Raw genomic sequence first — 14,005 nt, forward strand, 5'->3', positions numbered from 1 at the left:
AGAAAGAGGTGACATAGGATCAGAAGATGGAGAATTCTTGTGATTAGTGTTAAGAAATTGTAAGACCCTGATGGGAATTATATTAAGGCTTCAGAACAGTAGCCAGGATGTGGGATATAAATTACAATGGGAGTTGGAAAAGCTATGTAAAGAGGGCAATGTTACGATAATGAGGTGGGATTTCAATATGCAAGTAGACTGGGAAAATCAGTTGCCAATCTGTGATTGCAGTCACGGATGTTTACAGCACCAGCGTAGTGTCGCAGACACTGAAGATTGCAGGTTGCCTTCAAGAAGGTTGTCTAAAGGTAGTGGACAGTTATTAACGGAGGTAAATGAATACAGTCGGCCCAACTTATCTGTGAGGAATTGATTCCGGGACCTCTCGCGGATACCAAAAAACGCGGATGCTCAAGTCCCTTATTCAACCTGTCTCAATGCGGTGGACCTTAGGACCCAGCGGACCTCCAGGCCTTATTCAACCTGCCTCAGTGAGGTGGACATCAGGACCCTCTGAATCCACAGTGTTCCTGTTCACAAAAATAATCACGATCACGATTGAAAATAAAGTGGAAATAATAAAGCGATCAGAAAGAGGTGAAATGCCATTGGTCAATGGAAAAGTGTTAGGCTACAGTCGGTCAACGATCGGAACAATTTTAAAGGATAAAGTGAGAAAGGCCCTGCCCTGATGAAAGCTACAATTATTACTAAGCAACGCAGTGGTTTAATTATTGGGTTTTGGGGTTTTGGGTTTTTGATCCTCCACATCAACCTGGCACGGTGGAGAGCGCGCTGGGAAGTGGTCTGTCACTGGATTGAACTCGGGAACTTCCTGAGCCCAGCGCTGAAACATACATTCTTAAGTGTTTTATATGCATAGAAGGGTAAAATATATACTAAGACAAATGTTTGTCTAACTGACGCTAAATAATACCGGATGTACCTGTTCTAACTTGCATAGTAAGAGAACTTCTGATTTTTTTCGATCCCGATCCACGATAACCCACGCACATCCCCCCGTATAATTTAAATCATCTCTAGATTACTTATAATACCTAATACAATGGAAATGCTATGTAAAATAGGTGTTATACTGCATCGTTTAGGGAATAATAACAAGAAAAAAAGTCTACATGCTTGAACAACAAGTGCTGGAAGAGCACTTCCGGGTTTTCTTGATTCGCGGTTGGTCGAATTTGCGCATGCGGAACTTGCGGGTAAGGAAGGCCGACTGTATACTCAAATTTACAAAGGGGGCGGAAAACAGCCAGAAGAACTTTGTTTGGCCAAGTATGGAAGCAATGTTTTCGGAGCGCTGATGTACTGGGTCTCAGTGGAGTTGGCTGACCTTATGGGGGTGGAGGTAGACTCACTGACCAGAATCACAATTCATTGAAAATGGAACTTGAAAAACAATCTGGGTATTAGTCATGGAAGGATGGAGTCTATCAGAAGTTCAATGTGGTAAGCACAGGCACACTTTCATACCAGTCATGGTCTGTTCAATTTTGCAGTGCTGATTTCTGTATCTTTTTAACTAACCTGTTTAAAAATCACGCTGGGCTCTTGTTGACCATAATTTAAATTTGTTTTTGGGAACTTTTGTGCAATTATTGATATTCATTTGGGCTTTTCATTCCTGAAATCTCTTGACATTATTGAAAGAGTTTACGTCACATCAACCTTATTAAAAGCTGTATATTGCATCTCCAATATTTAATTCTAACAGTGAGAGCTGTTTTACTACTCTCATTTCTACCACACATTTTCAGCATAAACATCACACACTGCTTCAGTCATGGCTTGGTGCCATTGAATGTCATTTCATCTTTTCTATTATTATGGAAATTAGAGCCTTTTGAGGCCTGGTGACGATTCAGAATTTCACTTGTTTTCAAGGTAACAGAAACTGGAGCTGTCAATGTGAAGTGCATTATTTTGAAGAAAAGGCACAGATCTGATTACTTTACTGTGCATCAGTGTGTATTCTGTTTCAGAGTGTGCGCTCATTTACTTTTGGTAATGTGGCAGAACATTTGGTAATGTCAGAGTCTGTGCAGAGGACTGAGGAGGTTTCTCTCTTCTCCCCTCCTCCATCTAAGATACAAAAGCCTGAAAGCACATACCAAGCTTCTACCTAGCTGCTATGAGACTATTAGACAGCTCCTGGTATGACAAGTTGAACTCTTGACCTGTTAACTTTATTCTGCGCTGTTTAGTTCTACCTCAATGCGCTGTGTTTTGATCTTAGATCTAGAGACTTGCTGCATGGTAACAGGCTCTTCTGGCCCAATGACCCATGCCGTCCAGTTACGCCCATGTGACCAATTAACTTGCTCATCTGTATGTACTTGGTATGTGGAAGGAAAATGGAGCACCCAGGAAAACCCACGTATCACTGAGAGAGCGTACAAACTCCTTATAGGCAGCAGGAGGAATGGAATCCAGGTGCTGTAATACTGTTACCTTAACTGTTAGACAGCAGATTCCATGTGATCTGATCTGTATGAACAGCATGCAAGGCAAGCTTTTCGTTGTATTTTGGGACACATGACAATAATTTGAAATCCTTTTTTATCTCAGTGTTGGTCAATTCTATATCTTGCTCAGGTCTTAGCTCATTTTAAGAAAAAAAATAAACACGAGTAGTTTACATACACCTATTGAGGAGAGTTCTACAGATCAGGGTGTCGTTGCAGTGTAACTGAGGTATTATTACTTACTGCATTCCCTTCCAAATCCCTTGAGTTGGTACTAACACTGACCAAGATTCAAGCCATCTGATCTCAGGACAACAGGGAGGGCAGTACATTTGGTTTCAAGAGGTTGAGATCTGACAGAGCAAAATCTTTGATTTTACAACAGACTGCCATGCAATAATCTTTTATGTGGCCGATGGCCTTGTATGGTTTAATGGCCTGGTGTTTCACTAGCCTTGTACAAAGAAGTCAGTTGGAGAATATCCTTCTGGACCTTTGCTATATGCTACTAGCTATTAGGTTGTGGAAATGATGGTCATTTCTTTCTTGTAGAGGTTATACTACCAAAATCTGTAGCTTGTAACCTGTTGGAATTGATTGCAGACTTTACTCAGTACAAAAGCCAAAGGATCTTTAGTCCATTTATTGGCTGGTATTTGCCATTCTTTCTTTGGCCGTAATGATTAATGCTGAAGTGTTTTCTGTTGCATCCATAAGTTTGGTGACCCAAGCTAATGAATTATATAAAGCATCTTGGCAACAGCAAATGAAAGTCAAATTTATTTTTATGTAAGTTTGGGCTCCTGTCTTCCATTTATGTGCTTGTTTACCACTGGAACTGACTTGTTCAGACTATGTGATATAGTGATGGTTTGTATTTGTCCATAAATTTTGATACATTTTTAAGGGCTGTTTTGTGATTTAATTAAGGACCGTTTTGTGATTTAATTCTTGCAGATGGTCTGATTGCAGAAGGAAGTACAGTACTTGCTGAGCTGGTATCCAGCCTTTGAAAGTGGCTACCAATGAACAACAGTTTGATGTGCACCTTTGAGATCTGAACTGAGGTAACTATGGCAGCTCAAAGAATTCGCTCCACCAATACAAGTGGACTTCCCCGATGTAAATCTGAAGGCACGTTAATTGATCTTGGTGACTGCTTCTCTGAACTCAGTTTCAGTGATGTCAAAGGTGAGTGTTTGTACTAATTTATTAACAAGAACAGAATGAATATGTTTCTATGATACTTTGATTTGTTAAATTGTGCCCCTTTTATTTGAAAAAAGATTATTTTTGTTTGAAAATTTATAACTTGGTGTCTAGATTAGTCATGAGATCCTAAGCAATTCAGTTTGACATCAAAAGTAAATTGTTAAATTGGTTTATTTTAGTCATGGTCACCGAGGAACAGTGAAAAGCTGTTTTGCACGCTATCTATACAGATCATTTCATCACATTAGTCCATTGAGATAGTACAAGGGAAAACAATAACAGAATACTGAATAAAGTGTTACAGTTACAGAGAAAGTGGAGTGAAGGCAGACAATAAGGTGCTAGTCCATAACAAAGCAGATTGTGAGGCCAAGAGCCCATCTATTGTATTAGGGGAACATTTGATAATCTTATAACAGCAGACAGAAACTGTTCTTGAGCAGTCACCAAGTCACAGAAGCTGTTTTAGGCTTTTGTAATTTCTGCTGGATGTGAGGGGGCAGAAAAGAGAAAGAACTGATGATGTTGGTTGCTTTGCCAAGGTCCCAAGAAGTGTAAACCGAGCCTAAAGGTGGGACGCTGGTTTCTTAATCTTAGGTGTGACCACAGCTCTCTGCAATGTCTTGTGATGTCATGCAAAGCAGTCGCCATCCAGTGCTGTGATGCTCACAGATATAAATTTGATAAATTTAGCAAGGTATCGATTAGGAACTGAGGTTGAAATATTATTGCCCCTTTTTCCATAGCATCATTACCCATTTTTTGATTGAATACAATTCAAATTATTTCAGTTTCCACTTCATCTAAAAATGGATGATTCCAAGAGAGGGCAGTTTTGTCAATTGTCACAAACTTTAAATAGACCCTACTAAAGACACTGCTGAGAAGTTGAATCTTAGGTACTGTCAGTTGTTAAGTACTTTTAAAATGATTACTAGTCATCCCAGTATTTAATCCAATGATTTGGGAGATTTCAATACAATTTAGTGGTAAACCATACTAAGGCATCATAACACAAGCCAGCAGCTAAAGCTGTCTGGAGCCATGATTGGCAAAAGTGCATCAACTAAAATCAGGGTTAATGAAGGAGATCAGAGTTGGTGGAGTGCAAATTTCTTGAAGGTCTGGAAGTTACAAAGGTAGTGAGAGTAAAGATTACAAAGAGACATAAAAGAAAGTCATGGAGGTTTTAATACCAACACAGCTCAGCAAGCAACATGTGGTGTCCATTGAGTGTTTTGTAGGCACTTGTGTCCAAAGCTCTCCATTTGTTGTTTAAGTAGCGCAGTGCTACAGTGGGTAGAGCCCTTGCCTGACAGCACTAGAGACCTGGGAACCAACCTTTCTTTGGGTTTTGTCTGTGCAGAATTCGAACATCCTCTCTGTTTCCTCCAGGAACTTTACTTTTCCCCCAATCCAATAATCATGCAGATTTGTAGGCTAGTTGGCCTGTGGAAATTGCTGCTCGTGTACAGATGTGTTTGATCTTGGGGGGGGGGTGCGGTTGAGGGAGGAGTGGTGAAAATGGTGACACGACACTGTGGGCTCGGAGGCCAGTTCCTATGCTGTGTGAGTATCATTTACTGACTCTGTCAATCACATGTACAGAAATGTTCTTCAGTTTCTTCTGGACAGAAAATTGGAGAGTTGCAAAAAAAATGTTTAATGATTCGAATATTATGTTGTTTAGTTCTTGGTGAGGATAGCCAGGAGCGCTTCTTAAAGTAAAATGTCAAGGGAGCTGAAATGGTTCATAACTTTATATAAATGCATCATGAATCGCCTGGAGGTATTTAGAAACCATTCAGCTGAATATTTAATCGGCATAGTTAATGTGCTTTCTCTTAGCCTTTGTGCTAATTTAAGCTGATGGAGAGTTGTAGCCTGTTCTGCCTTGCTCCAGCCTGTTAATAAAATAACAAATTGCAGAAATCAGGAAAACTCCCATTAAGTAAATGGGAAGAATGAATTCCCTTCAGGTCAACTTGCGTGCAAAGAAACAGCAATTGCTCAAATAACTTCTGCTACAGTGCAGGTTGAACACCCAGATTCTTAATATATGTCTTGGAGCTCCAGTGGTTTACCAATTTTATTGTCAGAACTTAAATCCAAAAGCGGTGCTATTTTTGGATAAGCTCGTTGCTCATACTCTGAGTGAATGGCTTGATGAAGATTGCAGAACTTGTTTTAAAAATTATAAAACAAAAGGTCATGGATAGGGACATATTTCTGAAAAAAATTGCTTTGATAAGATATTTATATTTCCAGTACCTGTTAGCAGTAATTCTTTCCAATTGTCTCTTTGGGATATCTTTGTTTATTCAAATCCCACAGGAGAGTTCTGATTTTTCTACATTAGACTGGATTTATAACCAGGGATCTGTGCTGTTTGTGATGGAACATACATTACTGTGCAAAAATCTTAGGCACTCTAGCTGTATATACAGTTTATGCCTCAAACTTTGCACAGTACTGTAGTAATTTTATGTATTGCACTGTACTGCTACAAAACAAATGTCGTGATGTATTTGAGTGAAGAAAGACGATGCTGACATGGGTCTCCATTGTGGATTGAGAGTGGGAAGGGGGCAGAGAGAGGGGAATAATGGTTTGGAACTGGGGAAGGAAGAGGGGAGGGAGCACGAAGCACCAGAGAAACCTTCTGTAATGAGTAATAAACCAATTGTTTGGAATCAAGTGACTTTTCCTGGTGTCTCAAGGGCTGGGTGTTTTTATGTTTTTAATTATGGAGATACAGCACAGATAGGCTTTTCTGGCCCATCGAATCACTCCACCCAGCAACCCTGTCTAATCACGGGACAATTTACATTGACTAATTAACCTACCAACTGGTAGGTCTTTCGACTGTGGGAGGAAACTGGAACAGCCAGAAGAAACCCAGGTGGTCAGGGGGAGAACATGCAAAGTCTTTACAAACGGTGGTGCGAATTGAACCTGGGTGGCTGGTACTGTATTGTTCTAACCACTACGCTACCCTACACCCATGCCACCCCCCCCGCCCCTGGCATTCCTACTCTGCCACCTCTCCCACACCCCTCCTGTGATGTTCCACCCTCACCATTCCCAACATCCTTTGCCCCTGCCAAATTTACAAACTCGCTGTCCACTCCACATTGACAAATACAGTACTATGCAAAATCTTAGGCACCCGAGTTATATATATGTGCTTTAGATTTTAGCATAGTACAGTACTGTATAACAATAATTAAGCTAACAAACTAATTAAGCTAGTTACACCTAATCCTTTAAGTATGCACTTCATCCACTTCTCCCCATTCTCTGCATATCCATGTGCCTATCTTAAACCAGCTCTGTCATATTTGCTTCCCACCACCACCTCTGCCAACACATTTCAAGCTCTCTGCTGTGTGTGTGTGTGTGTGTGTGTGTGTGTCTCCCCCCTCCCTCCCAACCTTTACTTCTAGCACAGACCTGTTAACTCAGAAACCAATCTGGTAAAACCCTTCTGCACCCTCCAAAATTTCCACAAGCTTCCTATAATGTGGTGAATGCGATGCTCTACCTGTAGCCTAACCAGAGTTTTATAAAGCTGCACGTTACTTTTTGACTAGAATATGGGCTGATTCGTGAGTTTACAGTTGACATAAGGGTTTGAGTTGTGAACAGGGAATAAGATTGTGAAAGAATACAGTAGAATATAGATCAGTGGGCAGTGAAATGGCTGACGGTTCAATCTGGCTGAGTGTGAAGAGTTGCACTTTGAGAGGTCAAATGTCAAGGAAAAGTGCGCAGCAAGATCATAGTGTCCAAGTCAACCACTCCCTGAAAATTGCAAAGCTAGTAGATAGGATGGTACAGAAGGCATATAGTTGCTTTCCTTCATTGGTTAGGCTTTGAGTATGGAAGTCAGGAAGTTGTGTCGCAGCTGTATAAAACTTTATTTAGACCATGTTAGGAGTATCCCTGCTCAGCCCTGGTCACCCCATTATAGGAAGGATATGGAGGGCTTTTGAGAGAGTGCAGAAGGAGTATACCAGGATGCTGTCTAGATTAGAGAGTATTACATATCAACAGAGGTTGGACAAACGCATTGTTTTATCTGGAGTTTCGAGGTTAAGGGGAAACCTTATAGAGGTTAATAAAACTATGAGAGATAGAGATAAGGTGGATGAAGTATTTTTCTGGTCTAAATTTATTAACTACTAGAGTACATAGCTTGATGAAGGGGAGGAAGTTTAAAGGGTATGTTTTTATACACTGAGAGTGTTAAGTACCTGGAACACGTGGTCAGGAGCAGTGGTAGTAGACAACACAATAGTGGTGTTTAAGATGCATTCAGGCAGACACAGGACATGCAGAGAATGGAGGGATATTGATCATGTGCACAGAGATTTAGTTTAATTTAGCTTTAATGTCACCAGAAGCTGTTTAGTGTTCTAATGCAACTGAAGGTTAGATCTTGCATGATATGGCTTTCTGTTGTCCTTCCCAGTTAATGGGATGTGTTCTCAGAGCAAGCCACTCTAAAATGACATCAGACTCGTCCTGAGGAAGAGGATTCGTTTGAAATGACTCAGAGCAGTGACCGGCTCCTTTGTGTTGATGCTGCCATAGCTATGACTTTAAGCAAGTCGTATTCTTTCCAGAAATTAAGGACTAGCATTTACAATTCTGCAACTCTTTCCCCAACCCCCATGTTAGTATACCATTCAGCTGGATCATGACTGAACTATTTCCATCAAAAAAGCCTGTTCCTAATGTCTTTAACAACCTTTGCCAAAAATATTATGGTATCCTGCAGTTTTTACTAACTTGCCTCTCTCCCCCATCTTCCCAACTATGATAAGCTTTTCTCCATCAATTAGGATTCTCTTAATTATCTGAAATGAGGAAGGGGCATCACTGTTAAATCCTCCTCACTTAAGGTATGCATAAACTACTCTCATGAGGGGTCTCGGCCAGAAATGTTGATTCTTCATTCCTCTCCATAGATGCTGCTAAGTTCCTTCAGCATTTTGCGTGTGTTACTCTAGTTTCCCAGCATCTGCAAAACCTTGTGTTTGTAACCTATTCTAAACTTTTCATGTACAAGCTGTGAAATGACCTACTATATTCTGTAAAGTAACTCCAGGAGGAAGCTTTTGGTGTCTTCCTTTAAAAAGATAGTATAGCAGTGAAGTGTCACTTTTTCAACTGGCCTTTAGAGGAGTAGGTGCAGGCACTGAGCAAAAAGATGCCATCTTTGACATTTGCAGTGTTAGCAGACATCAATGTTACTGTGGCTGTCACAGAGGTAAGTTTCAACACATCGTTTCCTTCTGGAGATGAAGGAAGATGTTGGACATTGGATGTGGTGGCCTGAGGGCTTGGCAAAAAGATAAGAGCTGTTCACACAGCACGCCTACCTCCTTAGCAGTTACATAATATTTGATGATAGATTGTAGCAATCAGGAACCCTTAGGTTTGTGAACTAAATGCACACTTGCATGATGTCTGATGTTTTCAAACTAAATTTTCTGAATTCCAGCTCCATTCTACCCAGGGAATAATCTTATTGAAAAATTGGATCCTTTCCTGAGTTTAAGTCCTTGTGGAATTAAATAAACGGAAATGTAATATTATTGCTGTTGAGTTCACACTATTTCTGTTTGTATACAGGAGAATTCACAGAAAATATGAACAAAATGTGTATGGGTTACAAAACAACGTAGAACAGGCTTTTGATTGCAGCATTCAAAGTGCCCCTGAATATGCTGTCTATTTTAAGTGCAAGTCTTTGTTCTCACAGTGCTAGGTGAATGCTCTCTCTGTGCATTATCGTTAATGTAGACTGGAAGGGCTGTATTGTTTATTGGAGCACTTTACGCTGCATGTCAATAACTTTCAAAGAACTTGGATGTTGTGACACACACAAAATGCTGGAGGAAATCTGCAGACCAGGCAGGTTCTATGGACAAGACTAAACAGTCGGCATTTTGGGCCAAGACTCTTCATCAGGACAGACGAAGGGTCTCGGCCTGAAAAATCTACTGTTTATTCTTTTCCATAGATGCTGCCTGGCCTGCCGAGTTCCTCCAGCATTTGGTGTGTGTTGCTTGGATTTCCAGCATCTGCAGACTTCCTCTTGTTTGTGATTGGATGTCGCTTTACCTCAGTGTGCAAGTATGATTGAAATGGTTGATGTATTCCTAATATGAAGACATAATCTTGATGTTTAAATACATTTATATCTTCCTGTAAGCTAATATTCCTCCTTTTAACTTTTCCAGTGCCTTCTCCTAGTACGCTACGGTTAAATACATCTACATCTTTTGGGGACGCACGAGAAGTTGTGGCTATTAAGGATTACTGCCCTACTAATTTTACCACACTCAAATTTAACAAAGGAGACGTTCTATACGTCTTGGATACTTCTGGCCCTGAATGGTGGTATGCCCACAACAATACAGAAATGGGATACATTCCTGCTTCTTACGTACGGCCTGTTGGCAAAAGCTCCTCTCTTCGAGACAGCGGCATGGTAGATAACATTGGTGACAGTTCTGATGAAGGAGTCAAAGAGATGGATTTACTTGGTGACTGGGGAGACGTCTTTGACAAAATGTCCTCAAATACCAAACAGAACAATCCGTTTGTGAATGGCTTTACGTCGTCCAACCCGTTTCTGAATGGGAATGCACAGAGTCCCAGCTCCAAAAGTGATCAGGCACCTAAATCAGAGGTGGATCTACTGTTGTTTGATCCATTAGCACCACCTCTTGATAGTTCAAAAATATTAGCACCAAACAGTGAAAGTAATAATATCATTGATATCGACCCACTGATGAGCTCAAAAGCAGAGTTTGATCCGATCCTGAGTCGGAACAATCCTTTCTTCAGAAGCAAGCGATCGTACAGTATGTCTGAGCTGTCAGTCCTGCAAGCCAAGTCTGCAGGGCCTCCTCCCACTAGTTTCTTCAGCAATATGCAGTCTCCAGAGCCTGAACAGTTCAGGAGCAGGGAGGACTTTCGAACAGCATGGCTTAACCACAGGAAACTGGCACGTTCCTGTCACGACCTAGACTCCCTTGGGCAAAGCCCTGGCTGGGGTCAGACTCAGCCCGTTGAGACGAATATTGTTTGTAAGCTGGACAGCACTGGTGGAGCAGTTCAGCTTCTGGACACCAATATTAGTATTCATGTTCCAGAAGGACACATCTCCCCAGGAGAAACACAGCAAATTTCCATGAAAGCCCTGTTGGATCCCCCAGTAGAGTTGAACAATGACAAATGTACAACTATCAGCCCTGTGGTTGAGATCAAATTAAGCAACATGGAAGTTAAAACATTCCTCACCTTGGAGATGAAGATCTCTGCTGAGTTGAAAGATAATGTGTCGAGCAAAAAGGATGCCTGTATAACCTGCTTGAGCAGTGACAGTAAAGATGGGCCCTTCTTGCCAATGCCTCAGGTGTATCACTACGGTGACACGGTGCAGGTCCAGCTGGACAGTTTGGAGCCTTGTATGTATGTTGTTGTGGTGTCTCAGGCCAAGATGTTACAATACCCTGCTACAGTGTGGGAATACATTAACAAAAAAATCACGGTTGGTGTGTATGGTCCCAAGCACATTCATCCTTCGTTCAAGATGGTGGTGGCTGTCTTTGGGCATGATAGCACGCCCAAGTCCTTGCTAGTAAATGAAGTGAGCCGAGAGCTTGTGAGTGTACCGCCTGTGGCCCTCCAGCTATGGGGTAAGCACCAGTTTGTGTTGGAAAAGCCCCAGGACCTGAGGATCAGCATACACCCCAACATCTCCAACTACGAGGTCAAGCCTTCCGACCAGGTTAAGGTTGTCCGTGGGTTCCAGGTGAAGCTGAGCAAGGTCAGCCGCCTCATCTTCCCCATTCACTCACGTGTCCCTGATGAAATCTCCGATTTCACCCTGAGGGTGCAAGTCAAAAATGATCATGAGGTAATAATCACGCAATTCTGTGTGAGGACACCGCAGCCACCTCCGAAATCCGGGGTCCGAAGTAGCGGGCAGAGGAGGTTTCTGAAGAAGAAGGAAGTTGGCAAGATTGTTCTTTCCCCTTTGGCCATCACAAGTAAATACCCCATATTTCAGGACCGCCAAGTAAACCATCTCAAGTACGGGAAACTGTTGAAGACTGTCGTGAGGCAGTGCAAAAACTACTATCTGTTGGAGTACAAAAAGGGAGATGTGATTGCATTACTAAGTGAAGAGAAGATTAAGTTGAAAGGTCATCTCCGAACAAAAGAGTGGTATACTGGGTTCTACCAAGGGAAGATAGGGCTGGTGCATGCTAAAAATGTGTTAGTGGTTGGGAAAATGAAGCCCAGCTACTTTCAGGGACCTGATCTCACTACCTCTATGCTCTTGGAGCAGGTCCTTCGCCCCTGCAAGTTTCTCACTTACATCTATGCTTCAGTAAGGATGACACTCATGGAGAATATCAGTAGCTGGAGAGCATTTGCAGATGCTCTGGGTTACAAAAATCTGCCTCTCGTGCACTTCTGCCGGACAGAGATCGACAGTGAGCCGGAGCGCGTGGCATCAGTACTGGAAAAGCTGAAGGAGGACTGCAATGATACAGAGAACAAGGAGAAGAAGTCCTTTCAGAAAGAGCTGATGTCTGTGAGTATACAATAAATTGTGTTATATCTGCTATTTCTTCGATGGCCATGTTATGCATTTGCCTTTGCTGGATGATTTCCAGTTAAGCCATTCTTCATTATAAGCTATACAGTGTAGTGTGAGACAAGGTGACTGTGGAACAAACAAATGTGCTTTGCATCAAGGTTTCCATGATCCTGACAATGGATCATTGAACCTGATGGTTCAGCAGGGTTGGCCTGTAAATTTTAGCAGCTGTCGTGGGATAGATGATTGGGCCTGGGTATCTTGCCACAAGCTTTCTTCCAGCTTCTGGAGCTTGGTACTTAGTCTGCATAATGTAGAGCAGGTGCCAAACTAAAGTCACAGAGGCAGTATCTCTGGATGGAATTTGATCATCAACATTTTGGGTCAAAGCTCTTCATTTGAGTCTAGATGGAGAATCTCGAATTGAAACTTCATCTGTTCATTTCCCAATGTGGATGCTGCTTGACCCGCCGAGCTCCTCAGCACTTTGTGTGTTCAAGAAGAAAAGGAAAGCTTATGAAAGGAGTTTGAAGAGATTTGGCATGTCAACAAAAGCACTCAAAAACTTCTATAGTTCTACCATGGAAAGCATTATGACAGGCCGCATCACTGTCTGGTGGGGGGGGGGGGGTGCGGGTTGCAGTTGTTGTTCCCTTATTTAAGAAAGAGAGTAGAGACAGCCCAGGTATTTATAGACCAATGAGTCTTACTGTGTGGTTGGTGGTTGGTAAGTTGATGGAAAAGATCTTGAGAGGCAGGATTTATGAACATTTGGAGAGACAAAATATGATTAGGAATAGTCAGCATGGCTTTGTCAAAGGCAGGTCGTGCCTTACAAGCCTAATTGAATTTCTTGAGGATATAACTAAGCACGTTGATGAAGGTAGAGTAGTAGATGTAGTGTGTATGGATTTCAGCAAGGCATTTGATAAGGTACCCCATGCAAGGCTTATTGAGAAAGTAAGGAGGCATGGGATCCAAGGGGACATTGCTTTGTGGGTCTAGAATTGGCTTGCCCACAGAAGGCAAAGAGTGGTTGTAGACCGGTCATATTCTGCATGGAGGTCAGTGTCCAGTGGTGTGCCTCATGGATCTGTTCTGGGATCCCTTCTCTTCGTGATTTTTATAAATGACCTGGATGAGGAAGTGGAGGGATGGGTTAGTAAATTTGCTGATGACACAAAGGTTGGGGGTGTTGTGGATAGTGTAGAGGGCTGTCAGAGGTTTCAGCAGGACATCGATTGGATGTAAAACTAGGTTGAGAAGTTGCAGATGGAGTTCAACCCAGATAAGTGTGAAATGGTTCATTTTAGTAGGTCAAATATGATGACAATATAGTGTTAATGGTAAGACTGTTGGCAGTGTGGAGGATAGAGGGATCTTGGGGTCCGAGTCCATAGGACACTCAAAGCTGCTGCGCAGGTTGACTCTGTGGTTAAGAAGGCATACGGTGCATTGGCCTTCATCAACCATGGGTTTGAGTTTAAGAGCCAAGAGGTAATGTTACAGCTATACAGGACCCTGGTCAGACCCCACTTGGAGTACTGCGCTCAGTTCTAGTCACCTCACTACAAGAAGGATATGGAAAACAGAAAGGGTGCAGAGGAGATTTACAAGGATGTTGCCTGGATTGGGAAGCATGCCTTACGAGAATAGGTTGAGTGAGCTTGGCCTTTTTCCCTTG

At 42.0% G+C, this 14,005-nt stretch overlaps 1 protein-coding gene across 5 annotated transcripts in view; it reads left to right on the plus strand.

Annotated features, from left to right (window-relative positions):
* The window catches only part of LOC132392769 (SH3 domain-binding protein 4-like), a 174,848-nt gene that overhangs the window by 39,164 nt on the left and 121,679 nt on the right, over positions 1-14,005 (plus strand). For 3 of the 5 annotated variants that reach the window (XM_059967094.1, XM_059967092.1, XM_059967095.1), the window contains 2 exons: positions 3,441-3,674; positions 9,947-12,315. In XM_059967094.1, the coding sequence (XP_059823077.1) occupies positions 3,557-3,674; positions 9,947-12,315 (2,487 nt within the window). In that variant the 5' untranslated portion in view covers positions 3,441-3,556. Of the gene's footprint in view, positions 1-1,027; positions 1,468-3,440; positions 3,675-9,946; positions 12,316-14,005 lie in introns of those variants that run through there. The other 2 variants (XM_059967093.1, XM_059967097.1) reach the window with 2 other exon arrangements.

This window comes from Hypanus sabinus, chromosome 4 (genome assembly GCF_030144855.1).
Source record: "Hypanus sabinus isolate sHypSab1 chromosome 4, sHypSab1.hap1, whole genome shotgun sequence".
Classification (NCBI taxonomy): Eukaryota; Metazoa; Chordata; class Chondrichthyes; order Myliobatiformes; family Dasyatidae; genus Hypanus; species Hypanus sabinus.